The sequence below is a fragment of the Linepithema humile genome, chromosome 6 (genome assembly GCF_040581485.1).
Source record: "Linepithema humile isolate Giens D197 chromosome 6, Lhum_UNIL_v1.0, whole genome shotgun sequence".
Lineage (NCBI taxonomy): Eukaryota > Metazoa > Arthropoda > Insecta > Hymenoptera > Formicidae > Linepithema > Linepithema humile.
In genome coordinates this window covers 19,296,361-19,324,025 of record NC_090133.1, presented here as the reverse complement: position 1 = coordinate 19,324,025, position 27,665 = coordinate 19,296,361, and the positions used below count along the sequence as shown (strand labels likewise).

Genomic DNA, 27,665 nt, shown 5'->3' with positions numbered 1-27,665 from the left:
GCCGCAGCGTAAAACTCGAGCAAGGAAATTTCTCTTATTTAGAAGCGTTACGACCGCGACCATGTTTTCGAGTACTTGACCTCCATTTCCTATGGAGCGCCTAACTTTGTGAATGGTGCGTGATGTATGACTACGCGATGGCTAGGTACATGACTACGCGTGTTATGCCAATACTGCCCAGCCGAAGCGCGCACTGAAGCTAAAACTTGCGTACACAATCGTAACTGATAATCAAATCTGATTAATTACATACTTCGTTTCAAACGGTTAATGCCTCTACACGAAACCATTCATACATTACTTCAAACAAATTTTTTTTTAATTCTAAACAATTAATGCTTCTACATAAAAAAATGTATAGACGGAATATTTAGTATTTAATTAAAATATAATTAATTAAATATTTTGTGTCCTACATAATTAATGCTTCTATAAAATATTTACTTGAAATAAAAACTTATTCTAAATTCAATGCACCAGAACGCGGTTAAAATTTATTAATTAACGCAATATACTTTCGAATTATTAACAAAAAAATACTATCATAATTTATATGCACTGTCAAAAAATTTAGTAAATTTACATAATAAATAATAGAAATATACCAAATAAATAGTACAAAATTTATGAAATCATGTAAATTTACGCTACTTATTTAGTATATTTTCATGATTTATCATGTAATTTTTACATCTCATTCGTGTGAATTTTTTTCCGAATTCTTTATGCACTCGGTATACGTGCGAATTGACTTTCTCGTCTGAAATATTATTTCGAACAACCGATTACCAAACAAACTCGATTACTAAAATGCGTTTACGCAAGTGCGCTGAATTCAGAGTCGCGCTGCATTCCTGACGAGCGCCAACAACCCTGTCCCGTCGGATACGCGCGAAAACCAGTGTAAGCGTAAAAATCGGTGCCCGGCCGTGGTCTGTCTTGCGACATCATTTTGTGTTTCACGTCGCAACCGATCGTGCATGCAGTAAAAATTGCCATTACGTTTGCAGTCACGTAGAATGAGGTACTGGCCGAGACAACGCGGCCTTCGATACGAACGCAGTCCTATTTTACGATGTTCGACAGGTGCGATCGGCCTGGACGACGACTCAGCTTCCAAGAAACGATAATACAAGAATAGAAATCGATACTTTACGCGTCGTCGTCTGCTGAATCGTTTTTCGAACGTCAGCACGAAACGGTAATGCAAAATTCTTGGACGCGTTTCGAAATTTCAAAAACGCATTGCGCGAAGACGAGCGCAGGCGAGAGGGGAAACGCGTATTATTAACCCATCAAATTGCTCGATTCGCCTCGAGACATCGGATATTGCGTCGCGCGTAATTATCGATCGGCTCGACGGCGAAAGATTATAGACAATCCGCGTTTGTAGCCGTTTTCAGTCCTAATGACATCACGGAAGTTTTAACATCTTCTAATGAAACGTACGACTGATGTATTACAATGTTACAAGTGTAATTCTTAATTTGTCATCATTATCTTCCGAGTAAAATGATCAAGCGTTTTATTGTTAGCTAATAAAACATGAAGAATACATTATAAGAAGGTAAACAACTCCTCGATTCCTTATCCTGCATTTTTCTTTCTGCAAGATTTATTCGAAAAGAATGAAGTAATCCCAACTTTTTCGCAAACATTTCTTTACATAGATAGCGATTGTTCTTTATTCGAAGGCCATGAGCTTCAAAACAATGTGCCCCTGCCGAACACAAAGTCGGAAATCATCAAATATGCATGCGTATAAACTGCATGCGCAATAAACAACCTCGTCGCGATGTAATAGCTCAGTTCTTATAGGAGAAAGGATGTCTTTGCATGACAGATTCGAATCGCACGAGACCGAGTGAATGCCTTGCAATGTGCTCGATGCCAATTTGTTATGCATTCAGTCACTTATGAGATTTTAAAATTACGATCCGCAAACTACAAGATCGTACAACTTTGATGCTGCAATAATCACCAAAGAGATTGCACTCATAAAAGTATGACACTTATGATAAACTTACGAAATAAATTGCTAATTAAAATTCTGTGCAAAAAATTATTTGTATATTATTCTAATATATATGTACTTAAAAAATAATAAATGTTAATTTTATATGTAAAATATAAATATAAATATAATTTTTTACATTCAAAAAAAAATTTTTTTTAATGACTTGAAAAATAATAAATATTAATTTTATACGTAACATATAAATATAAATAATTTTTTTATATATATTTTTTTCATTTTTTTTAATAACTTGAAAAATAATAAATGTTAATTTTACATGTAAAATATAAATATTAATTTTATTTATAAAAAATTATTTCTCAAGTCATTAAAAAAAATGTCCAAAATTCTTGAAACTGTAATAAACCTTTCAGGTTTAACTGTAAATTAATTAAACGCTACAAGTATATTAAAATATTAATAATAAATGAAATCATCAATAAAAATAATCAGTAAAATTATGTAATATAAGAGATAAATGATATTTCCATAATAAAATGGTCTTTTTTACAATGCAACCTTTCTAAATCGACAATAAATTAATTAAGCAAGAAGCTAATTAAAATACTATTATATAAATTATTTAAACGACAAAATAACTGAAATATTTATTGTAAAATCGTTTAAGTATACACATTTAAACGTGCCATGTGACGAAATACGATTCGACGAATCGTGAGAACGAAGCGAACTCATAGAGCGAAGATCACGACACGAGCGATCTGACAATTCGATCGAGGCAAGGATTGTGTCAGTTTTAGAAGCGAAAAGTTAATTCCGTTCCTCCGTGACTCGTTGAAACTCGCCATCGAATATGGAAGAATCTTTGGTGGTGTAATGACGAATTAATTATGCGAAGCACCGCATGTACCTCGACTGACGTCACGCAATTGACCTTACGAACACCGTATATGGATGATAATACGCGTATGTCTCGCGGCTTCGTTTTTTTAACGACTCCGCCATGGTCAATCGACTTTTTACAGAAGCCGATTAATTAAAACAACTTTATGTGCGAAGTATTGATTCCAATGAAAAAATATTGTAATAGCAAAGCCGTAACCTTCCGATAGATTTATCTATGAAACTTTGTATCTTTGACACTGTTAGGAAACTGATGACTTTTATGAAGAATCATGGAATTTCAAATAAAAATTTCATGCATCATACAAAAATTGCTGTTTTATGATATCATGTAAAAAAATCTCTAAGACAACATTATGATAGCAGAAATAATATGCTGGATATCCATTGCGCCAAAAAAATTGTGTTACAATTGCAAAACTGTAGCCTTCGAGAAATTTCTATATAAATTTTTGCATCTTTGATATTTTTGTAAAAAATAAAGAATCTCGTAAAATTTTTAATGATAATTTTGCGCGCTGCTCAGAAGCTTGCGATTTTATATCATGTGAAAAAATCTTTAAGAATCTCTACGCGCGCGCGCGCGACAATTTTATATCATGTAGAAAATAATTAAGAATCAAGAATCTAGAATGTATCTAATTAAAAAATAACTTCATGTATCAATTGTGTCAGAGAAAAATATTACAAAATTGCCGAGATAGAAATTTTTGCACACTGTTGTGAAAAATGACTTTCATGAAGAATCGGGTATTTAATCAATTCAAATACTTTGATAAAAATTTCATACAATAGTTCCGGTTGAATCACATTATATAAGAAAATCTCTAAAAATAAAATTGCAATACTTTTTACTGCTGTCGATCTTTATCTTAAGAATATAAATAATAGTACTTCAAAACAGTGAAAATAGCATAAAACTGTATACCATTCGTTATTATTGTGATTATTATAATGACTGCTTTATAATGTAATTTATGTAAGAAGAAAAGGCCTAAAAAAAAACTGGTTATATCTATAATCAACGTCCAAACAGCACGGCAATTGCTCAACATTCGATTTCGTAACGCAAAAATTGAGGTAATTATTCACTCCAATTACAAGAATTTTTTAATTTTCTCCTCGCCATATTTAAAAATTTTCTCCTTTTACGCGTGTACCATCAGCGACTCATAGATTAAACGTAATTAGATCATAGCACGTCGAAAAGTCTAAATCAATTATTTGCTGCTTGTCCGTATCGACACTATTATTACCGTTGCTAATCGAAAATCGCACGCGTATCTTAAAACGCCCCCTCCGGCATGCCGACCGAATTCTGTCGGCGCAAAAATCTTGCGAACGCACGCGCTTTCGATAAGCGCGCGGAACCGCGACGCGGTCGGCCGCTTTCTCTAAATTTCCACGCGATGCAAAATCGATCTGCGATTTAGAGCGTACTCGGCGGCCCGCGCGCAGCTGGTATCTGCATTATAATGTTATTAATATTAAGTACACACGATATTTGCACTGCGTGCACGCTACTCCGCATCCGTGTGCCTGAACGATGCGTCAGCCGTGGAAACTTTAATGAAACAAGCGAGGCAATAATAGCGTCGGTTTCAAAGAGCCAGCCGGGAGCTGCCGATGCGGCAGCGATCCACGACGACGAAGAAAGTCCCGCGATAGTAGCCTCGTCGACACGCCGTATAATCGCGATCAAAACGGCTCTCGTGGGAAGAAAGTTACGCTCCTTAATCAGCGTCGTAATCCTTACGCGCCAGCACACGCGCGAGATTTGCTGCGCGAGACTTTTTTCTATTTTCTCGTCTCGTCGCGGAATCGTCCACGTAATGACACGCCGGGAAAGGAAAGTTACGCTAGCCGCAAAAAGCCGATATAGCATAATCGATACCCCCCTCCCCCTCGCCCTACAGCTCGCCACTATCGCGATAATCGATTCTCTCTTCGTAGATATTAATGTGTAAGTCGGATTCGTTGTGATTATTGCGGAACGTCGGGAGGGACGTACACGTGTCGGAAGCACGAGTTCTTTCCTATTATTTCCTCGCGCGAAGATAAAAGAATTTTTCTTCGTAATTATTATACATCAAACGCATTAGTGTTGAATTGCGTTTCATTCTATTAGTCATTTTGCTTGATTATTTTTATTGAAGCTATCTTATTAAATGAATTGAATAGAAGGACGTTTCATACTCATGTATAATAAAAGAATCTAAAATCCTTCTAGATATCAGTAGAAGCAATCTTGAGCGATTTTCAAGGTTGCATTAAAAACTGACAAGAGTAAAAGGGAATTCGATGAAAAAAGTAGACGTCCATGAATTAGACGTGTCACATCATGTTGTTGAAAATCAAATTATACGATGCGCGATCTCACTGTTAATACAATTTCGCGTGAAGGATAAACACAATGTATCAAAACAAAATTTACATATGAGACGCAGCGGATATTCGCATTCATCAAAGAATTGCTCAAGAGAAAAAAGTATTTTGATGTTAACATGACAGGATAGGATCGTTTATATGTAAAAGTTTCCCCATTAAAGCGCAAAAACTGCTGGAAAGCGGGACAAAGCAGATTCAGGGTCGTATTTTGTTGATCACATTTTGCGCAAACAGCCTTTATGCAAAACGTTAGCAGCCGCTTCTTTGAACATCTAAATACATATGTTTTAAGACCTCTGAGGTTTTGTTAAATATTGTATACTAAATAATTTTATAACAAAAAGATATGCTTGAATTGAATTTAAATTTTAATAAAAGAAGACTAAAAATGTCACTCATCGTCTGCAAAAATATGATTGAGCGCTATAAAGTGTTTCAAATATTTTAGAAAAAAATTGACTTGATTTTTTTCTAATTTTAGAAACTTTTCTAAACATATTTTTTCTTGTTAGTTCCAAGATTCTACTGCATTCTATTGCATTATGCACAGAAAAACTAACGATATAATGTCTTTATTTATCGTAATAGCCCGACACTTCGCCTATCCACGAGGAAACGCGCGAGGACGAGCTGCAATTATATACATGCATTAAGTGCGATGTAACAACGAGTGGCGATACACGGCACAAGTCGTTAGCCAAGATAAATAGAAAAAGCGGAAGCGCTTGTTATCGGGTCAGCACGGAAATCGCACGCAGCTACTGTCGTTCTTGACGATAAGGAACGCTTGATCCTGTAATCAGCGCGACACACGCGACACGTACAGATGTGCGCGCGATTTATCGCATCGTAATTGTATCGTCATCGACACACGGCCAGGAAGCGATCAGAAAGACGACAGGAAGGAAAGCTATTATATCTCGTGTATTACGATTATCTAGCCACGTGCAGAAAAAGGAGTGCACCATAAAGCGCAAAAAGAAACAGGAAATAGGCAAAACGGTGAAAGGATTTTCTATAATGCGTTCGAACGTGATTAAGAAAAATGCCGGGAGCGCAATGCGCATTGCACCGACGGAAGTTCCTATTGTTTTTCTGATCATACAGCTATTCATAGTGGGAAGCTCTATACAGTTTAACGCCAAGGCTGAAAGTTCCGCGAGGAATTCTGCCGGTGCAAGTCGTTACTGCGTCGCTGTTCGTAAGTTACGTTTCAAGTAATAGATTAGTTAGACTATATTTCTGCCGTTGCTTCTACGAGAGCAGCTCGGGAAGAACAATTTTACGTTACGTAATATCCAAAGAAACTATTGTGAAACAACTTTCGATCTATCTTTTCGTGAGATAATAAGTGTAAAAAAACCGCAACCGTGAAAAATTAAAATTTAATTTATAAAAATAATTAGCAACTTCTTGTCTTTTTATTTTTTTCGCTGTGTGGAGTTTAGAAACTACTAATTCGGGAGAGAATAAAGAGAAAATGAGTCATAGATAAGTCGGTCATTTCACAAGCACTAATGTTTCAAGCGCGTTTCACGGATGACTAATCGTCGACCAAATTTATCATTTAATTCGTCGAACAATTTAGCGCCGATAATGAACTTCTTCTCTCTTCTAATTTCCACAATGAATCTTCGACTTTTCTATTCGCTCCTCAGCGCGATATCGCGCGTCACGATCGCGCCAGGAATTGCGCATTGTTTACGGAAGAGTTCGCGAGCGATTTACGGACGATTTTTCCACGATGAGGGACGGAAGAAAAGGAAACAAAATGTGACGTCTGTACGGAAAATTAGCGGGTACACGCGCGTGCGAAGCGCCGCAAAACGTCCGCCGATTAGACGTTTCGTGGACACGGAGAACGGAACTTTCGGCGCTCCAGTTCCCACTTTGGGATAATTACCGTTCCCACGTGTGTCCGATATCATCGCGAGGCTTTTGACAATACAAAATATCCGTCGTGGGACCCGCGGTCTAGCCAGCCTCCGCTCGCGTACGCGTTTCGATACCACCGGAAGTCATTCTGACTGCAGGCACCGGAGGACGAACTGAGAAAAATGGCGAAACTGTTATCGAGCGATCTCACAGATTGAATAATTAAGAAAGCTGTTCAAGTGGCTGTAATAACGTCTGCGTACATCGGATACAAGAATTTAGCAAAACGAAGTAAAGCGAAATAACGTCACTTTTGCGTATTTGTTTTCTTTGGATGCATTTTACACGCACATGTCTCTGGACGCGTATACAATTTAGAAGCAACTCTGTTGCACGCAGTAACTTTCTAATGTGTACCTGCATTCGCGTTGGACGATTATAGAATTGCAGTCTCAAACGAGCGGATCGTGCCGACGCGGTCCACGTATGTAAAAGAATAAGAAAAAAAACTCGGTAAACGGGTACAACTGCGAGGAAATAACGTAATGTATGGCGATAAAAAGCATAAAAATAGCAAGATGCCAAAGAATCTAAAATTTTCAATTAAATCTTTTCTGTAATTTTGCGAGTTATTTGCATTATTTGCAAAAATAGTTTATTTTAATTTAATTTAATTATTAAATATAATATATTTGATTGATCAGAAAATTCCTCTGGATTTTTGAAAGGCAAAATCCGAAGGAACTTTCTGATTAAATCAATATATACAAATAAAATAAAATTTTACATTCTATGCCGTCTTCTTAAAATAATTATGTATATTTCTACGTTATTTATTTATTAAAATCATAGTTCAATAGTGAATAGATCGGGTAATTCAATTTAAGTGCTACTGTCCCGAGATGAGCACAAGATAAGTATGTAATTGCCACGTGGGGCGTCGGAAACGGCTTTTGCCCGCCTCTTTTCATCGTCACACGGTGCATTACGAAACTGGATGAATTGTATGTAAAGATAAGCGTTGCGACAACGCGCGAAGACGCTACTTTCGTAATTTCTCGTTGGTTCTAAAGAGCCTCGTCTTTCCATCTAACAGTAATCACCGCAAAAAGAGTCACTCATTGTGATGTCTATTCTTAACTTTTACTCAAGCGATCTCCTCAGACCGCTCGGTCTGTCTGTCTCTCTCTCTCTCTCTTTCTCTCTCTCTCTCTCTCTCTCTCTCTCTCTTTCTCTCTCTTTTTTATTCTCAACGCGGGCATCTCTCGTTATTATACTTTTACGAGTTTAACCGGTGGCACAAAAATAATGGTGCACGCGAGCACGCGGTTGCCGGCGCAAAAGACCACCGAGTGAAAGTCTAGTTAGTTTCGAGAGTGATTCAGAATCAATGTCTGCTCACGCGGGTCTCGAGAGCAGATTAATTCGTTACACCAATTGCCTACAAATATCCGAGCAATATCTGTCGCATACATCTCGTCGCAAATAGCGAAATTACGAAACCACTTATTATTGTCATTTTTCACGGATTCAACAATATATCATCTGCAAGACAAAATAACTGTATTTTTTTTTTTTTTTTAGAGAATCTAATGAGTCGTAAAGACCAGTGATAAACACTTTTATTGCAAAGCGATGAACAATTAATCAGTCTCTGACGCACTCAAGAAAAACAGCGCGAATGCGATCTCTTCTCCTCGAAATTTAATCCGATGACGAACAACAAATGTAATGTTGACGCAATCCGTTCTTGTCACTATACTTATTATTAATCATTACGTAATTAATCATGCAACTTTGTCAATACACCCTGCTAGCTATTTTACGCATATCTGGCTAATTACGTTAATAATAACCTACCAGCGTTACTTTGCATCTTTTTACGAACATAATTTTTGTAACACATTAGATAATAATTGGAATAATTGCTTTCACAAATTATATAATAATTATATAAATAATTCAAAACAGTTTGCAGATTTTGTCAATAGAAAGATAAAAGATAAAAAGAAAGAAAAAATAAAGATATTTCAAGAACTTCATTTTTAAATTCGCAACATTAGCGAATAAATGTGATTAATGCTAAAAATACAATGCTACTACAATCAATGCTAATACAATTTTTCGAAGCGCAATAATGTTTTCTTTAATTAAACCACACCGACGAAACGCGTTTTGTGGAGGCTGGAAACCGCACGATCGCGCAATCTCCGTGAATTCAAGCCATTCACGAGAACGTGAACGGCTCGCTTTCGAAGACACTCACGCGCGTAAGAACACGCGCGCGTATCTCTGTGTACATCGGACGTCATTAATTATTCCGACATAGTTTTCGCAGAATCGGGGCGAAACTGACGTATGAGATTATGACACACGCGGCGCACATTCGTGTCCGATTCCCATTTCTTCGTAAATGAAAAATGCGGGTTACGGAGGCGATCGTTAAAGCCGACAGTATGACCAACGACACCGAGAGAAAGTATGAGAAGGTGCAAAGGTACTCTCTCTGTATTTTGCAGCGAGTGACGAAATTGAAAATGCTTCGAATAAAGTTGAAGCTGCTTTCTACGACACGTCATACGCAGGTGTTTAATGTTTCCCGTATTAAACCCACTCTAAGCAAATCCGAGATGGAACTCTATTAATAATTTCATACGCTATTTATAATTTTATTTTCACGTAATGTGAGAAATGTAGGACAACAATGTGAAAAATATTTGAAAAATCAGAATATATATATCAGTGATGTATTACGATTCTTCAAATATTTTCTATTGCATAAAATTATAAGTAAATTTCCATCTCAAACTCTGCAAGATATAAATTGTCTGAAATAAGAAAATTTCTAGAATAAATTTTATATTAATAGGAAAAATATGGATTATGCTGTCTCTCGTTTGTGTTCTTTCTGCGCCGTCGAATTAAAATGACACGCGTATGTATTCGAGAATACATACGCGTGTTAAAACGATAATTGATTCTTCGAGCAGATTAAGATTCAAAGAGCAGATTAAAGTGGAAGAAATTCTAATAAGGGGCGCGAATAAGATTTCAAACTTTGAAACGAGCATCAAGCAAAATGAGTATTATGCAAGTGCACTCCTATAGCTTGAAGAACATCTCCGGCATACATCTATCTACGTAATCAACGCTGACCATCATTTGTCACCACTAATCTTCGCGTGACTGTTACATCGTTCCTCCTCATTAACCTTTCAACCAAAAGCTTCTTCCGCTCGTTCGCGCCGATGGAAAACAGAGAAGATCTCACTTACGTCAAGCGCCAACTCGCTAAACAATAATCTATTCTTACACAATTTTAGACCTTTGAACCAAAGAATTACTCAGGCATCTACATTTTCCTCAACTGCTTTTCAAATACAATAAAATATAAAAATAATGTAATGTATAATGTCTTGTATAATGTCGTGATATTTCTAGAAATTATAAATTTAAAAAAATTCTGCGAAACATTTCGAAATATTCAACATTCTTAATGTTCGGAGCGTATACTTTGCAGTACAAGCTCGGAATCTTTCTGCGAAGTCGCTAATTATAGTATCCCTCTAATATTCAGCGTTAATATCTCGACATTCGAGCTTCGGAATGAGATGCCAACGAAATAAAATCCACATGAATTCGCACGAACAATAAGCTTCCGTTGCTTATTAGCACCGCAGATCTGAGAAATCATCGTGTTTGAGGACCCGAGTCGTGGCGAGCTGCTAAAAGGTGTGTATTGCGAGGCAGGTTTTCGTTCGGTCGCAGCTCGTTTCGCGTGCACCGCCAAGCAGGGATCGAATGCTGCATTCCTGCCGAGCCAATACAGCAACCAGTCGTTGGTCTCTCCGGGTCGGCGAGTCGCGAGAGCGAGTAAAATAAGTCGATCTACAATCGCGCGTAATCCATCTGGATCATGTGTTCGAAATGAAAATGCTCCGCGAAGTCCGTTTCAGCCGAAAAGACAATGATTTCTCAAAGTTCAATCATCCTCGCGATCGCATATTGAACACACATGTTCACAATGTCCCTTGTGGAAAATAAAAGCAATTCCCTTCCGATAGAAAATATCGAGAAAACCTTTCACGTGCGCATTGAAGAAAAAGAATTTCTAGAAAATGAAACTTGGAGATTTGATGCAGGTCTTTCGAAACAAATGTAATCTAGATTAATTGTTTATGCGCGTAACTTTCTCAAATTCCTAAATGAACAAACTGAATTATCAAGATTTTACCGAATTTCGTCAGCAGGGGAAGATAAAAGAGATAAGCGCGCACTAGAGTCGTGTGTTTGCATTCCTCGACAGGGAAGAGCGGCCAAGGGAAAGGACAAATTAATTTCATATGAACTTCGTGCTCTGCATGCTCCGAGCATCGTGCTCGCTCGCGCGTTTTGCAATCACTAGCAAGAAGAGAATCTCTCCAGCAGCTGTGCGATTGCTATCGTAAATAAAGGCTCATAATGAGAACGCGAAGTTTCCCCGTTTTGACGATTCGATGGGAACACGAATGAACCGAGTTCGTTGAACTCCCGTGACGCTGAAGATTCACGTCGATCTTTTTACCGATTACTATGTCCGCAAGAAATAAGAGTATTAAGAAACATCGAGAGAAATTCATCTCGCACAATTATCATTTTCTAATGTTTTGAATCCGGAGAATGATATTGGATGAAACATTCACTATTCCATAGCAAACGACATTAGAAATGCTTAAGAAAACTTAAAATTGTTTAAGAAAACATGTGATAAAAATAATGTAAAAAAAGTTTGTAAGAAACAAAAGTTCCTAATAAAAAACTAATTTATGCTACAAAAAAATTAAATAATACTTGAATTTACTTGAATAATATCGAAATTCATGAATAAAATTTTTATGAAATATCTGTTTTTTTTAATTTATCTAAAAACTGATTTAATAACTATTGTATTTCTAGAAAATTTTAATAAGAGGAAAAGATAGAGAATTATAATATTTAATCTCGGTTGTATCGACAGTTTACATCACTGAGCCGGTTCTAATAATTTGCTGCCAGTTTTTAAATTAGTAGCTATAATACAAATTATGGAGAAAGGAATTTTGCTTAAAGTTGCTACAAGGTTAGTTCTGAGTGAGCAATTTGACCTAAAAGTCACTGAACATTCATAAATAAATGCTTATCTCATGTCCATTTTTAATTTATGTTTTCGACACGAATTGATTTAAATATTTACTGCAACTTTACATTCTTATTGCATTACCGAACGCATAATCAGGATATGCAATGCAATAAGGCGTGCATAATATCACGCAGCCTTCGGTAGAACCTTCACTTACGCCTTTTAATTTTTATATCTTGATGTCTCGAGACCGAGCAAAGAAATACATCAGAGTCGCGACAGAAAGATAGTAACATTTACCGATCATGTTTGTGGGTTTATCGTGGGGATTGTGTTATAGTGTTTCACTATGTTGACACCTAGATAAAAAACCGATAACTACAATAATAACGATTTTTTCATTCTCGGTAGTTTGTGGTTGTAAACTTTGCATCGGTTTCGGCAAATCGATCGCTTTCACTCGTAAAACGTATCGCGAATACTCAGCAGCGAGTGACTTTTTGGGCAACTTGCTCAAAAAGCACATAAAAATTATTACACTCGGCGCTAATTGCTCCACGAGAAGAGAAAGCAAGATTTTAAGCGAGGAACATATCGTTACTAAAGCAAGAGAGATTGTAAAAGTTAAAAAATTATAAATACCTTAAATAAATATGAATATAATAAAGTTAAAATTTTCAACGAAACTGTTTTAAAAAAGAATATTTCTCGTGTTAATTTTGCAGATTTTGTAAATGTATTCATAGATTAATCTTCTACAAAATATGGTTGTATTTGTCAATATAGAATAATATTTTCGATATACGGAACTGTTTTTATGCGAAATTTACATTTTCCATTCACAGTTGAGTGTCAACAAGCGCAATATTTCCGAAAATAAGATTCGGCATGACAATCCTTTGTGCAAATAGAAATGTAATACGATATGTAGTAGCGCATAAGTGCGTGTGCATGTATATATATATCTGTAATGATTACTTCTTGTTATATAAGAGAATTTCCTGTTCTTACGCCAATCACTACATAATATGTAAAACATGCTAAGCTTGTCTCAGACACCATTCGCTTTTAGTGTGTCGCTCATACGACAAAAAATAATGCTGGATGCTGTAATACAGCCCTTTTCCCACGATTATCTCTATTCCAAATTTACAATGTCCTATTAATTTCTATTTTTATTCATAAATAACAAAAAATAATGATTAGCTAAATTAGCAAAGTAAATCGCGAGTAATAAATATAAATATTCGAGACATTTATCATGCATCTAAAGATCAATAAAAATTGAAGGGTTTAACGTGCAAGCATAAAATATATCACATAAGTATATAATTTGATATTTAAAATAAATTGTAACATTTAAATTGATATTTAAAACAAATTATGAACCTTCTATTTCTTACACTGAATCCTTAATTTTTATTAATTCTAATTTATTGTGTCTTAAATTATTTTATATTATCTTAAGTAACATATTTTATAATATAAAATAATTATATTATGTGTGCGATTCTCTCTCTCTCTCTCTCTCTCTCTCTAAAATATGACAAGCTTCGCGTGAGGACTCGAAGATCTCAACTACGTCGTTGACGTATCGACCAACGTTTGCATGTGAAAACACTATCGAATATATTATATATACATGCACACGAACATTCACAAAAAGAAGCAATGATGCTACCAGGTACGCGATGCGCTTCGCTAACAATCGCGGATTAGACAATTCGTTCGAGGTCGACGCGAACGCTTAATGGCTGCAAAGTTCATCCTAGACGAGCAAAGAATACATCTCTCAAAAGGAATTAAACAATCGGTCATTAATGATACTCTGGATAGTTATAAATTATTCCTATGAGCGCAAAACACCATTTTTTTTCATTATACAATCAACTTCAATTATCATTATTATCGTCCGAAGGACTTTGACGGCGATTGATAATCGATCAATCGGTCTCTCAAAGACTGGTTTTCCTATTGCGCATAATATTTTTATAAATCAAATATCAGGCAAATAAATCTCGTACTTTGGCCACTCGCTTAAAGGAAAAACGATAATCACAACGATTGTTGACTGCATCAGCCACGGAAAAGCTAACTGATCGACATTTGTGATTAATGTATCGCGTTCACGAGGATAACCGCCGCCTCGATAAAAACACACGATCGATATTGATTTATTCTTCACACGAGGAGTCCGACAGAGATAGTTTCAAGAAGTCAAGGTAGTTTCAAGAAAGAATATTGAAGAAGAAAGATAAGATCTACGTAGAACAAGTTCTATAATTATTGAAAAAAACGAATTTAATTATTGTTTTCAATGCGTCTAGCATTTCTACCATATATTTACTTTTTTATGTTTAAAAAAATAATAAACTACCTTCAACCTTTTCCATTTTCACATATTTTACGTCTCTAGAAAATTGATATAAGATGCCTTAAACCGTTTCTTTTATAGTTACAGTTCTACTTCAAAGAGTCGGCGACGAATTTTGAACTAGTTTAAGAAAATTTTGGTGAAACTGTTACCATTTATCGTAAGACTTTAGGTTAGTTCTGTTAAAGCAAAGTTCGGTTAGAAGAGAGATTCAGGAAGTATAGTCCCCGTTACATCATACTTCAGCCGCGTGGCTGAAAGAATGATAAAAGCAACGTGACTCTTCCTTGAAATTAATCTTCAATCGTAACGTCTTTTGCGTGGCAAGCACACAGTAGATAGACTCGGAGATTGAAACTGGTATAGCTTTAATGAGTTTGCCGTGAGATGCAGTTAATACACGAAAATGATCTCTACGTTTATTGAATAACAAATACTGAAGCGATAGAAACGAGACTGTTCACGTAACACGTATTCTTTCATATTTACGATACGTTCATCATTGCGTAAACAGACAAGAAACAGAAAATTAATTTTATGACGAGAATGTAAACTATGTAAGAAGATATTTTGCAAGTTAAATAACTCTTTCAAATGGATCGACAAATAAATTCTCGTTTAATTAGCCAAGTTATTCAACATACGCGGTGAATTGATTCATTTTATTCTAATCAAACGTTTTATAATTTTCCGGAAATATCTGCGGATTAATGATTCGGATTTTACGGTACAATCGGTAATCGCGAATTCGCCGAACGACTGGGACACGCTTCATTTCGTGCAACGGTACAATGAACCCGACCTGCGCGAAAGAAAAGAATTTCGGGCCACGAACTCCAGGTGAAAGTAACTGAACATGACGCCTACGAATATGCATACACATTTGCATTCATCGCGAGGTGACAATGTCCTTAAGGTGTCAACGACAATGTCGTCGTCGTCGTCGTCGTCGTCGTCGTCTTCGTTGTCGTCGACGACGTCGTCGACGACAGCGTTGTACCGGCAGCGACACAATGCCGCGCTAAATAAACCACAATGATTCAGTGTGGTCGACCGTACGCGCGATGACACATTCATTGAATCAAATTAAGAGCAGCGGCTACAACCGTGACATTACCCGCGATGATCGAGTTAATCGCAGCCTCTCGGCAGCCGACATCTCGATTCATGCCTCCAGTGCATACGAAAAGAACTTTTGCTGAAAGATCTAAAAATTGTGCGAGATACAGATCTGAAAATAAATTTTGTCGGACAATTAAAATTTATCAATAGAGCACTCAATCTTTTTCAAAAAAATAACAAAAAGTTTTGACGATCCATCAAGATCGAATGCTCTATTGATAATTTTGAATGTTCAACAAAATTTATTTTCAAACTTGTATCTGACACAATTTTTAGATCTTTCAACAAAAGAGTTCTGTCCGCGTGAAGTAAACCGCGACTTTGCAAAAACATGATTAAAAACATGATTTTAGATTAATTAAATTGCAAAGTTCTTAGAACAAATTTTGAAGATTAATAATAAAAAGGATTGAAAGAAGATTCCTCTTTTTTGGCACAGCTGTAAATATTACAGCAATAATCGAGCTAATCGCAGCCTCTCGGCTGATCCAGATGTCATAATTCACGAATGTGGTAAACCCTGTGGGTTTCTTCTATGCAAAAAACATCAACAATAAAAACGTAGTTTCAAAATGATTAAATCATGACACAGCTAAAATAGTTAAGTAGAAATTTTGAAGGCCAATAAAATACAGGATTGACAAAAAACAATTTTTTTGAGAAGCGATGAGTTAATCACAGCCTTCAGACAATCGCGTCAATTCAAACGTACTGATTTATATTTTCGAGTGTGATAATCAAAGACTTTGCTGTACAAAATGTATGAATAACGAAAGATAGTTTGATGATTTCAATTAATTGTAAAATTGATGAAATAAAATATTAACAGCTAATTTTTAATCACTTTATCCCGATGTCACAACAATGACCAAATTAAATCATCAACCATCTGTCTGGCGCGGATGTTTTTATTTGTATGTTCGAGGATTAATTCTGAATCGCGCATATTTCACCACGCAAAGTATTGATAAAAAGTAATTTAAATTCGCTGAATAAATTACTTGCATTGTGATAAAATTTAAATTACATATGTATAAAAAAATTATCATGCCTGAAATTATTGTAAAAAAAAGTAATTTATATAACCAATATTAAAAATTACATGATGATGCAATTAACATAAAATCGATCAAATCATATTTTTCCTTTTCTTTCCTTTTTTTCTTTAATCATCAAATATGTCAATAAAATTGTCAATAAAAGTTCAATAAAAATCATGATAAAACGTTTATGCAAGCCATAAATTTTCTTAAAGGTTACCTATTGGTCTGCTTAGAAGTTTTTTTGCGTTGATTTCATAAACGCTGTACGAATGCACATTGTTACGACGTTTGCTCGATCGATTTGCAGAGTCGACAATCATCGGCCACATTACGGCAATGTGATTACGAAATATATGTAAACCTAATATCATGAACGTTTTCAATCATTCCAACGACGAACGCACGATGTGCACACTGAACATGCACGTATGAGACCCGTTCATACGTTCATTTAGCATCGATTTTCACGCTTACGCAATGCTGCGCTTATTACTATAATAATTATCAAGCAAGATAAATGCATTTTGAAAGTTATAAAAATATACAGAATGTATGTACTTCGAAAACAGTTCAAAAAAGTCATAACAAATTCAAAACTTATATTTCTGTAAAATTCAGTATTTAATTTTCTAATTAAATAATTAATACTTATTATTACTTAATAATTTCAATACAAATTAGAATTAAAAACGATTGATTTCTTTAAACTGTAATCTTGTTTGAGTTTAATAATTTTCACAGTTTATACATTCATATTCCTATTTCCGACAAGAGTTATTAATTGTCAGAATTTTTATGAACGGTAATTTATTAAATCGCTCATTTTGGGAAAGTTTTCACTCCAAAAATATTTGAAAGACTTCGATATAATTAATATTAATTCTCTTAGTAGAGCCTAGTAAAAAAGAAATTTATGTATGAGCAGAATACGTTAATATTAACGAACTAATTAATAAAATAACTTTATTTTAATTAAATTAAAATTAAACAATTTATAATTACTAAATACTTTTCAGATTTTTTTTTTTTTAAGAGCAGAGCTTTTTGGAGCAACATCGCCTTTAAAATGATCGATTCGCTATTGAATGATATTGAATATATTTTTGATTACTTACACCATCGTCGGAGGAAGCCGCCCTGCAGCTTAGCGCAGATCCCGCGATGTACCCTCATTCTGACCGGCGTTCACCGAACGTTCACCCTGAGATCACTGAACACCTGTTCGTCGAAAACGGAAGCGCGAAGCTGCGACGCGCGTGCTCCTCTCTGCCTCTTTCCCTCGATGTCCCTTGTCAGGATCCACCCGAAAGCTGCGTCATGCACGAATACACCGACTCTTCAAAGGAAATCCCTTAAAAGTGTCATCCAACGTCGTGTTTCGATCTTGTCCGCGTTTTCTCGCGACTCGACCTCAAAGAGCCTGATGTTGGCACGCAGCTTCTACTCGGTCGATTGGAGAAAGTCAATCCTCCTTTCGCAGTGCGTTAAGTGTGCCGGTCGGGTCGTCGGAAACGTTATTATGTACCGGAGACGCTGGTCCAAGTAAAAGAAAAAAAAAAAGAGTCGCGCGCTTTTACTTCTCTCTTTCGCCCGTCGTCGTTGATCGTCGTAATCCTGAAGGAAGATCTCGCTCATTAAGGCATATCCCGTCCAGTGGATCCTCCACGACCGACCGAACGATCGCTCACGACGGTACCAGCCACGATCGCGCGACTCTCGTTGATTTTCCTCGAGTCTGGTTCGTACACACGAAGAATGTTACACGCGAGTACACGCGGTGGCTGCTGCCTCCTCGACCGCTGGTGGCCGCGACAGTGATCGTGGGAACGATCGGCTGTGATGATGTACTTCGGCGAGGAAGAGGCATACGACCCGCTGGAGAAGGGAGCGACGCGAGGGATGCAGATAGAAGAGGACCGAGAAGCAAACGAAGGGAAGAGGCGAGAAACGAGAAAGGAGGGAGGGATCGACGTGAAGACCGGATAGCCGGAGATCGAGAGACGAATGGACGAAGAGAGAGAGGAGAGAGAGAGAAAGAGAGAAAAGGACCAATGAAGAAATCGAGCGAAACCGGAGTATGCGCTCCTTTTTGCGTGTATATAGATGACCGTGCGCGCGCGCGCGCGAACGTGACGATCTGGATCTAACGTGGGCTGTGATCGGTGCGAGATCGGCCGAGACACTGCGTGAGCGCCGATCCGCGGCCGCAATGCTCAGGTGAACGATTTATTTCTGCTCCCCACTTGCCGCTCTACTTTGCCCCCTACGGTCTGTCTATTCGATGCCTACTACTACTGACCGTTGTTCCTCCATTCGCCGGCCCCTCTTGCGGCACTTCTCCTGCTTCTGCGGCGCAGGAACGTCTTGTCTTATCCGCAGGCCTTATGTTGTCTTCCTTTCTTGCACAGTCTTGTCTTCATTTCATTCCTACCTTCATCTTCTTCCATTACAATAGGATTTAATATAGGAGTCGACGTAAAATTCGGAGCCAACTGAAATCATAAAAAAAAAAAAACCATGGATAAATTGCGAAGAACTTGGCATTAAACAGCTTGAGATTGATACAAAGTTACAAATCAATTGCAAAATATAATTATTACAGTTCGCTGTAATATAATGAATAATTATACATGTCAATAATATTTCATTAATGATAATAAATTCTGTAGAATTAAGCAATATAAGTCATGATATGTGAGACAAATAATTCTCCTCTATAAAATTTGAAAAGTTCAAGAATGACCTTTCCTACAAGAACAGTGCTTCTAAAGCTCCTACTTATAAATTCCAAAGTCTAGAAACACTCCTGAAAACCAAGTCTCTCACTTCCTCTTTTATTCAGGTGACGCAGGCTCATCTGGGTACCTGCGCCTGCGCCTCCATGCTTGCAATTTATATCCTCTCTCGCTTTCTCCCTTATTCCGTCTTATTCCACTTGTCCTCCTTGTTTTCCCTCTTCTCCTCACATAGAACCCAATCATAGAGGATTCTTTTCTCCGCGCTTCTCCGTTATCTGACGATCCACCTCCTCGAGCGCGATGTGACGGTTTTGAAAAAATAATAATACTAATCCGTGGAATACACAGGTGGAGTACAGTGACTGTCTTTAAATGTGCTTTATGAGCTTCGACGGCTCAAAGCATGACGAATTTCCGCGATTCTTGAACATTCTAATCATTATATACAGAATGGAACAAATGCGCTTCTTGTCATTTGTGGTTTCTCGAACTATTCGACTCGATTTTTTCTGATAAAAATATCAACAAACCCTTCTTGAGTTAAGACACAAAAACAATTAATAGTTATAAATTAATTAATAAAGATTTATATTTTTAGCTCTAATTCGAATAGATCATTTATTTCAATAAACCAGTGATGTCAGATTAATTAATGCAATATTCAATACTGAAAATATACTCTTCTGAAATTTTAAATTTAGAATATCATAAAATGTAATGTAAAAAACTTGAATCTAAAAAACTTTTGCATACGCATTTAAAATCTTAAATTGACAAAATTTATAAAACATAATGTGTATGTTTAAAAAGAAATCAGTTTCACAAAATAAAGGACAAAAACGTTTTAAAGAAGATACATTGTGACATTCTAGCATATCAAAATTACCGTTTAAAACATTTGCATAAAGACTGAAATATATATTTCAGGTATCACTGATTCCGCGATCAACCGGTCCTATCCACGCATTAAAATCACCGAAGATGTGGAATTCAGCATTAATCTTTATCTACAACGATACAATGTAATGCAATAAATTCTTAAAATGCAGATAAACAAGAAGAGGATTTAAATAAACTTTATAATCTTGTGACAAAGCAAAAGAGGTCTGCCAAAAATAACCCGGTTTCAATTTCCGCTAGCACGTCTATGATCGACAATCGCTACTTAAGAAAGCATCGTAATAGTCAGTAATCGAGGACGTAAATGTAGGTTAACGCGGAAAACTATACAAGTTTTTGCAACGCTTCTTCTTCCGCCATTCTCTATACATTATCGTGTCGCGTGTTTATTTAGAATAATTTTACATTATCGCCGAAGGCAATAAATTATCCTGCAATAAATTCTTATGTTTTCAGCTAAATTTTGGATGTGCAATATTTTGGATATATTTTCGCGAAAAAATGTGCGTTTGAAAATATATAATTAGCAATTGCATCTGCGGAACTTTTTACTCAAATATCATTAAATAGATTTTGCGCAAAAAGTGCTCGCTGTATTCTTAGAAACGCACTTAGATCGTAGCTCGTAATTTTGCTTCTGATCTTAAGTAAACATATGAAGCGTTCGATTCGTTTGCATAATTAAATATTAAATGGACGTTAAAAGATTATTTAGAAAGATTGAATCGCATTTATATTCAAAACTCCGTCAAATGTTTTACATCTAAATTAAAAAATAAAATATTATAATATTAAAGCCAAAAAACAATTTGCAGTAACGTAAATCTCAATCTGCTTAACTAGCAAAAAATTGAAAGATAACCAATTATAAACATAAAAATAAATTATATAATAATAGAAAAAAGAAATAAATAATATCCTTTATACAAGTTATCTATTTGCAATATGTGTTTACTATTATCTATACTATATATTATTAGTATTCTACTCGAAATAGAACTTTGAACACATGCAAGGAATCGTAGTTATCAGACCGACAATCAATCGATAAATCGATTTTCGCAATCGTAAAAACAAAAATATTATTATCACATGCTTTGGTCCACCTGATTCAAAAACACGTCAAACTGGTTGCTAATAAGAAGCATTCTCTATCGTCTGAAAAATGTCAGTCTTAATTAAAGAGTGTGTGACGTCCTTGTTTGCGACACTCCAATGGAATGGACAGCGACCTTGACCCTATCATTGAGAAGGCACGATAATTTCAGTAAGTTATGTAAAGAACGCTTTTCAATCGCCTATAAATTCGCACGACAGGCTGATATTTGCACATTTGTAAAAACAAGAGTAATCCAATATAATTATCATATTTTTTTTCGATCTAACATTTTCTTTATGCACGACGCATGTTACGCAACCAAATATACGACTTGAGAGATCATTATTTATTAAAAAAAAAAAATTTGTTTTAATAAGAAAATAAGAACATTGCACAACTTGTTTTTATAAAATAATGTAAGAATTTTTTTTAATTTTAAATGGATCAATTTAAAGAGATCAGAATTAAAACAATTATATATTTAAAAAATTGATATTATTTTTTACGATTGTGTTATTTAACATTTAATTTTTGAACAATAATTTAATCTAAACAATCATTAAAATTAAATAATTTGTAATAATATTACTTTCAATGTGTTAATTTTTTCGCTTTAATCATGTGAAAAATATTGAGAATATAAAAAAATGATAAAATAAAAAATAATAAAATTATAGCCAGTAGCTTTCTTTCATAAATTTGTTTCTTTTTTAATTATTATTATATTTATACTTATCTTGTATTTTTATATTGAATTTGTCGCAGCACTTAAAAATAACAGTGATATCAAATTATTGTGATAACTCAAGACATGCCCATGAACCGCACCGCACCATGTCTGCAATCACACGTTCGCGTAATAAATGAGAAAAAAAACACACGTCTGTTGGTCACCAAGTCTGAAAGAGTTAATATCCCGTTGACGAACACTATAATCGGCTAAGCTGTAATTTGCGGGGCAAAACGCGCAACTAAATTGACAATCTTTCACAATGTCGGCCTCACCTTTCAAGCTTTCGAGTCGCATTTTATTACGGCACGATTCTAAAGACATCACGCCAAATGCTGAGGTGGAATAGTTAATTGCCGCTAATCACGATGTAACCGATTGCCTGTAACGTTACAAGTCAATCTATCATCAACATATGGATAGACAGACTTATAATTGTAAATACTGCAATGTGATGTATTTTGAAAGCCTTTTTATTCCAGTTGCGTTACTCAAAGCTGCGATCGATCGAATATAATTTCATGCTACAGTATGAAAACACAGTATCGCAATATGTTATCATATTACAGCACTATACAAGGTGTCGCGTAATCATTAGAGGAATGTTTCTTTTTTTAATATGTGTCTAATTCTCATTCACCTTCATTTCAATTTTGGTATAATTAAATACTTATTCTCAATTCAAAGTGAAAACTAAATTGTGTACAGACGTTTATTGATGATAAAAATTACAAGCGTGTTACAAAATTGTTACAGCTTGTAATAAGTAAAGATTCTGCGAATTATGTTGTCAAGGAAAACTAGATTTGACACTCGACACAGTCGGCAAGGCCGTAAAGATATTCAATATAGACACCTTATATAATACTCTAATAATGCAAATATTTTATCGCAGAGATAGTTCGATCGATCGCGTGCGTATCGCCGCAGGAATGTTAGCCAGGGTCGTATCGCAACAGTAGTATTGCCATAGCGAATGCGCGACTTTTCTTCCGCATGCGGTTCTCAACTCTTAAAATGTTTTATTAGTTGCATTGCACTATTTACGCCTATAACGTATTCATAAAAACCCTCGGTGCATCGTGCCAGCGGAAGTAAGGTAAACGAGCAGAGCGTCAGTGCGTGTAATTGATCCTCGTTTTTGAATCGTATAAATAATCAAATTGCATTCATCAACAGCGAAAGCGATTTCACTCACTCGCCGTACACACTTCTTTTTCTTAACAGTTCTGAATAGTAACGGGATTCAAATCATTTCAATGGTGCTAAAAAAGCTGACTAAAGAAGATAGATTGAAGGCATTCAAATAGATAAAAAAAATCAAATCGTCTCAAGACATCTTGAGTTAAAGGCTATGAAAATCAAGAAGTCTCAAAACATCTTGCAAAACTGTTATGATTGAAAGTCTTGAAGAAGACTTGAAAAGTTTTGAATGTGTAATACATGTCTGTGTGTGTGTGTGTGTGTGTGTGTGTGTGTGTGTGTGTGTGTACGTATGTGTGTGTGTATGCATATGTGTGTATGTTATGTGCATAGACAAAATATTAAAAATATAAATATAAATATTCAAATATTTAACACATTCAAGACATTCAAGACTTTCAAAACTTTTTCAAAACCTTTTAAGACTTTTTCAATTGTAACAATCGTGCATGATGTTTTGAGACTTTTAACTTTCGGTCCTTCTTGACTTGCTTAGAAATTTGCAATAAGAACCTTGAAATCCCATCACTAGTTCTGAACATTTATTCCATCATAATACTTTTAACTAAATAACTTGAAAAAAGTAATCAATAATTTAAAAAATTATTAATAATAAGTATAATTGATGAGTTTAATCAAGCAAATATATATATATATATATATATATATATATATATATATAAAATTAATATATTAAAAGTTGTTAATATCATTTTTTACTATTGTAATAATAATTATTATATTACTATAATTATTAATACAATAATAATTAATAAATTGAATTATAATTGAGAAAACAATATTCATTGTCATCTCATGTTTTTCGTTTCAATAAAATTTAATTATCCAAATAATTTTTTATTTAAGATATCACCCGTTTTATGTAGTTATTTCACTTAAAACAATCATGCAGAAAATTACTTCAACACGATTATTATATGAATATCAATAAATCAAAATTGCTTTTCTTCAAACACGAAATTAATTTCTTATTTAAAGTGTTACTTTTGGTCTTGTTTGCGAATAATAATAAGATACCTATTTATTCTTCATACGGTGTCAATATAGATAGTGCTAATAAACGAGGCAAATAAAGGGATCGCGGTTCCAGAAATTCCTTAAAGATAATTAGCGATGGCAGGTGATGACAGAATAGTGATTAATGCAAAACTAATGTATTAAATAATCGACAGTATCTTCTTATTAATTTATTAATAAATTTGTATTCCTGAATTATTCTACGAACTACCACGTAATCGTTTTGTACAAAAGTTATTTCTGCTATTGTACGAGAAGCTTTTAACGGGAATGTCAGCCTACGACATTGATTTACCGGAGAAACTGATTAGCCGCGCATCGATAAGGTTAATGACACCTTTGTTGTTTGTACGATCGCGTCTTCGCATTACACGGCGTACATACGCCGCTATCAGCCAGCTTTCATCGGTGACGTAAGATCCGGGCTTATAACTCCGATTGAGGAAAAGAAGACTCTTACCTCGTTATTCAAGCGCAAGTCTTTGATATCGCTTGAATGAATTGCGAGGCGATAATCACGAAATATTTTCGAATTCATACTCCTCTCGATTTATCAAAAAATAATAACAATTGTAATTTATTCAGTGAACATAAGAAACGAATCAATAAAATAACCAGTTATTTTAATATATCAAATAATTTCAATCATATTTTACGAAGTAGATATTTGATTTTCTCGTTTAGATATTGTTATCTAAGGCCGGTATTCATAGTCCGTTCTTATATTCAAGATCGTCTTAAGCACGAACTTATATTCGCTCTCTTCGTCAGACACAATCTATGTGTGACGAAGAGAGCGAATATAAGTCCGTGCTTAAGACAATTTTGAATATAAGAACGGACTATGAATACCGCCCTAAGTCTTCTCTGTCATAATTTTTCAAAAATTCAGCTTAAATCATTACGCAATTAAATATACTAAGCAGCGATTATTTTTCATCGTTGTATTTTAGCCACTAAAAGCGAGAAGAAAAGTGTGTTTAAACGAACAGACGTGCTGAGTGAAAACCACGTTCGACGATTAACAGAGACTCGCGCTTTTGCAACCGCAACAGAGTACATCTCGATGGGCCTAGTTCTCAGAGTAATATTCTGGAAAGTGATGCGTGGGTATAAAGAGAGAAAAGGTTTCAAGAAAATCGACGACCGTGCAACAAAAATAATGATGTTTTCTGCACAACAAGTGCGCAACATGAAATTCTAGGTCGCGGCAGATCTGCATCTACTCGAGTATTTAATTTTCAAATTAAATTAATTTTTTATTTTAAGTGTTTCACTCTTAGTGTCGCATATTTTTCATGGATAATGTATATCAAACATGTTACGTTAAGACATAAATATAATTAACATAGCAAATGATGATTCGAATGATCCAAACAAAAAAAAATAGACTTCGCAGTCTTGGTTGCAAAAATTCATTAAAGGCAGCTTAAAGAAATACGTCGTAATATAATCATAAAACGCAACGATAAAACGCAATGATAAAACTCATTGATCTTAATCGATAAAATTGTATTGATTCAAATGTTATATAATTTTTTTGCGAAAAAAAAGGGGATAAGATATGTCAGATAGTTCCACAAGTGATGTAATTAGCAGTATTATGCAATAATAACAGAGTTAATGATGTTTAATAACATAATCAATAGGGCGCAAAAAAGGTTTCTAAATAATTATTCAAGCAATATTACTGTGTAAATCGATAATTACGAAAAAAAAAATTAATTCCATATACAAAAAATAGTATTTTAGTTCATTACGTATGATAATCAGAGTAATAGTAACGTTTGATAACGAGGCAAATTATTTTTAAAAACGTTACATTTCTGAAAGGAAGTTCATTACTGAAAATATTATATTATCTTGGTTTCGCGCTAATCATTATCCTGCCTTGGCTCTAATTATCTTGATCAAATTCTCAGAATTGAGATCTCTTTTGCCTCGCCGATAATTGTGATTTATAATTAAACTTATTTTCACAATATTAGAGAGTTAATAGAATATATAAACGATATATTATATTATTATTTGTGCAGTACAGACGAAGGATAACACTTTAAATAAGAAATTTAATTTCGTATTTGAAGAGAAGCAATTTTGCTTGATTTGCTTGCTTTTGTCTTTTTGCGCAATTATCTCAAGTAAGATATTTACGTCTTTTTATGTGAAATATAAAACAGACGGTAATACCTCAAATAAGGAATTATTCAGGTTACCCGTTTGCATTGAAAAAATAATTTAAGAACAACTTTCGATACTTGATTGGTTCAAATAAAAAAAACAGCTAAGGTTTTTGCAAATAGTAAAATAAAACTTGTTTCGATTAAAGAGGTATAATTTTATGTTGTACCGAAGATCAGCCTGGTATTTTATGTCCTAATTTTTTTAGCAAATTATAAACTTTATTTCTTAATTTATTGTATTTTACGAAATTTCATAAAAAGAATCTTCGGAGCACGTAACTCAAAAATCACCGATTGCCTCGTCGAACGTGTGCTGCGAACTTTACTTTTCACCGGCGAAAGGAATAGAAAGCCACGCTTTGACTTCACGTCGTGCTTGACAGGAGGACACGGTAATTAGATGAACTGTAATTTCCTCCGATTGTAACGGACATCCAGCGCAAGCGTTGTCTCTATTACAAATACTGCGACAAGAAGGAAAAAGAAAAGAAACTGAACTTCGCGTCGGCGAGACAATCGGTAATTTTTTGAATAATTAGCAATGGCCTAAAGTAATTTTAATATTTCAACATCGCGATCATTTATTTTGTCATCTATAGTGCAACTTCTAGCTATCGTTATCGCGTTACAACACGACGCCACTGGTTTTCTCGGTGACAAAAACTTACTCGCATATGGACGAAGCACGAAATGAATTAATGAAATGGAACGACTCTATGGAGGTCGACCGGTATTTTACAGCGTCACCGGTTTCCTCCACAAGTTCGTATCTGTACATACCTGTGAATTAATGTATGTTCTCACAACGTTGCTAATTCCGGACAGCAAAAGGGCGAAGGCAAATTAATACTTTATTCTTGCAATTCCTTTCAAGAATAGTGGAAATAAACTTGATACTTTCTTCTCAAACTCGCTAATATAAATGAATCTGAATTCCTTGGCGTGTAAATTCGTCAATCGCAGTATCGACACTACGCTAAACTTATCTTCAAG

The 27,665-nt window shown here is 35.0% G+C and overlaps 1 protein-coding gene across 2 annotated transcripts in view; it reads right to left on the bottom strand.

The window, feature by feature from the left end:
- emp (epithelial membrane protein) overlaps positions 1-19,239 on the bottom strand; it is a 30,551-nt gene extending 11,312 nt beyond the window's left edge. For both annotated transcript variants that reach the window (XM_067358232.1, XM_012378200.2), the window contains exon 1: positions 17,897-19,239. In XM_067358232.1, coding sequence (XP_067214333.1) covers positions 17,897-17,954 — 58 coding nt within the window. In that variant the 5' untranslated portion in view covers positions 17,955-19,239. The remainder of the gene's footprint in view (positions 1-17,896) is intronic.
- Positions 19,240-27,665: the final 8,426 nt, after the last annotated feature.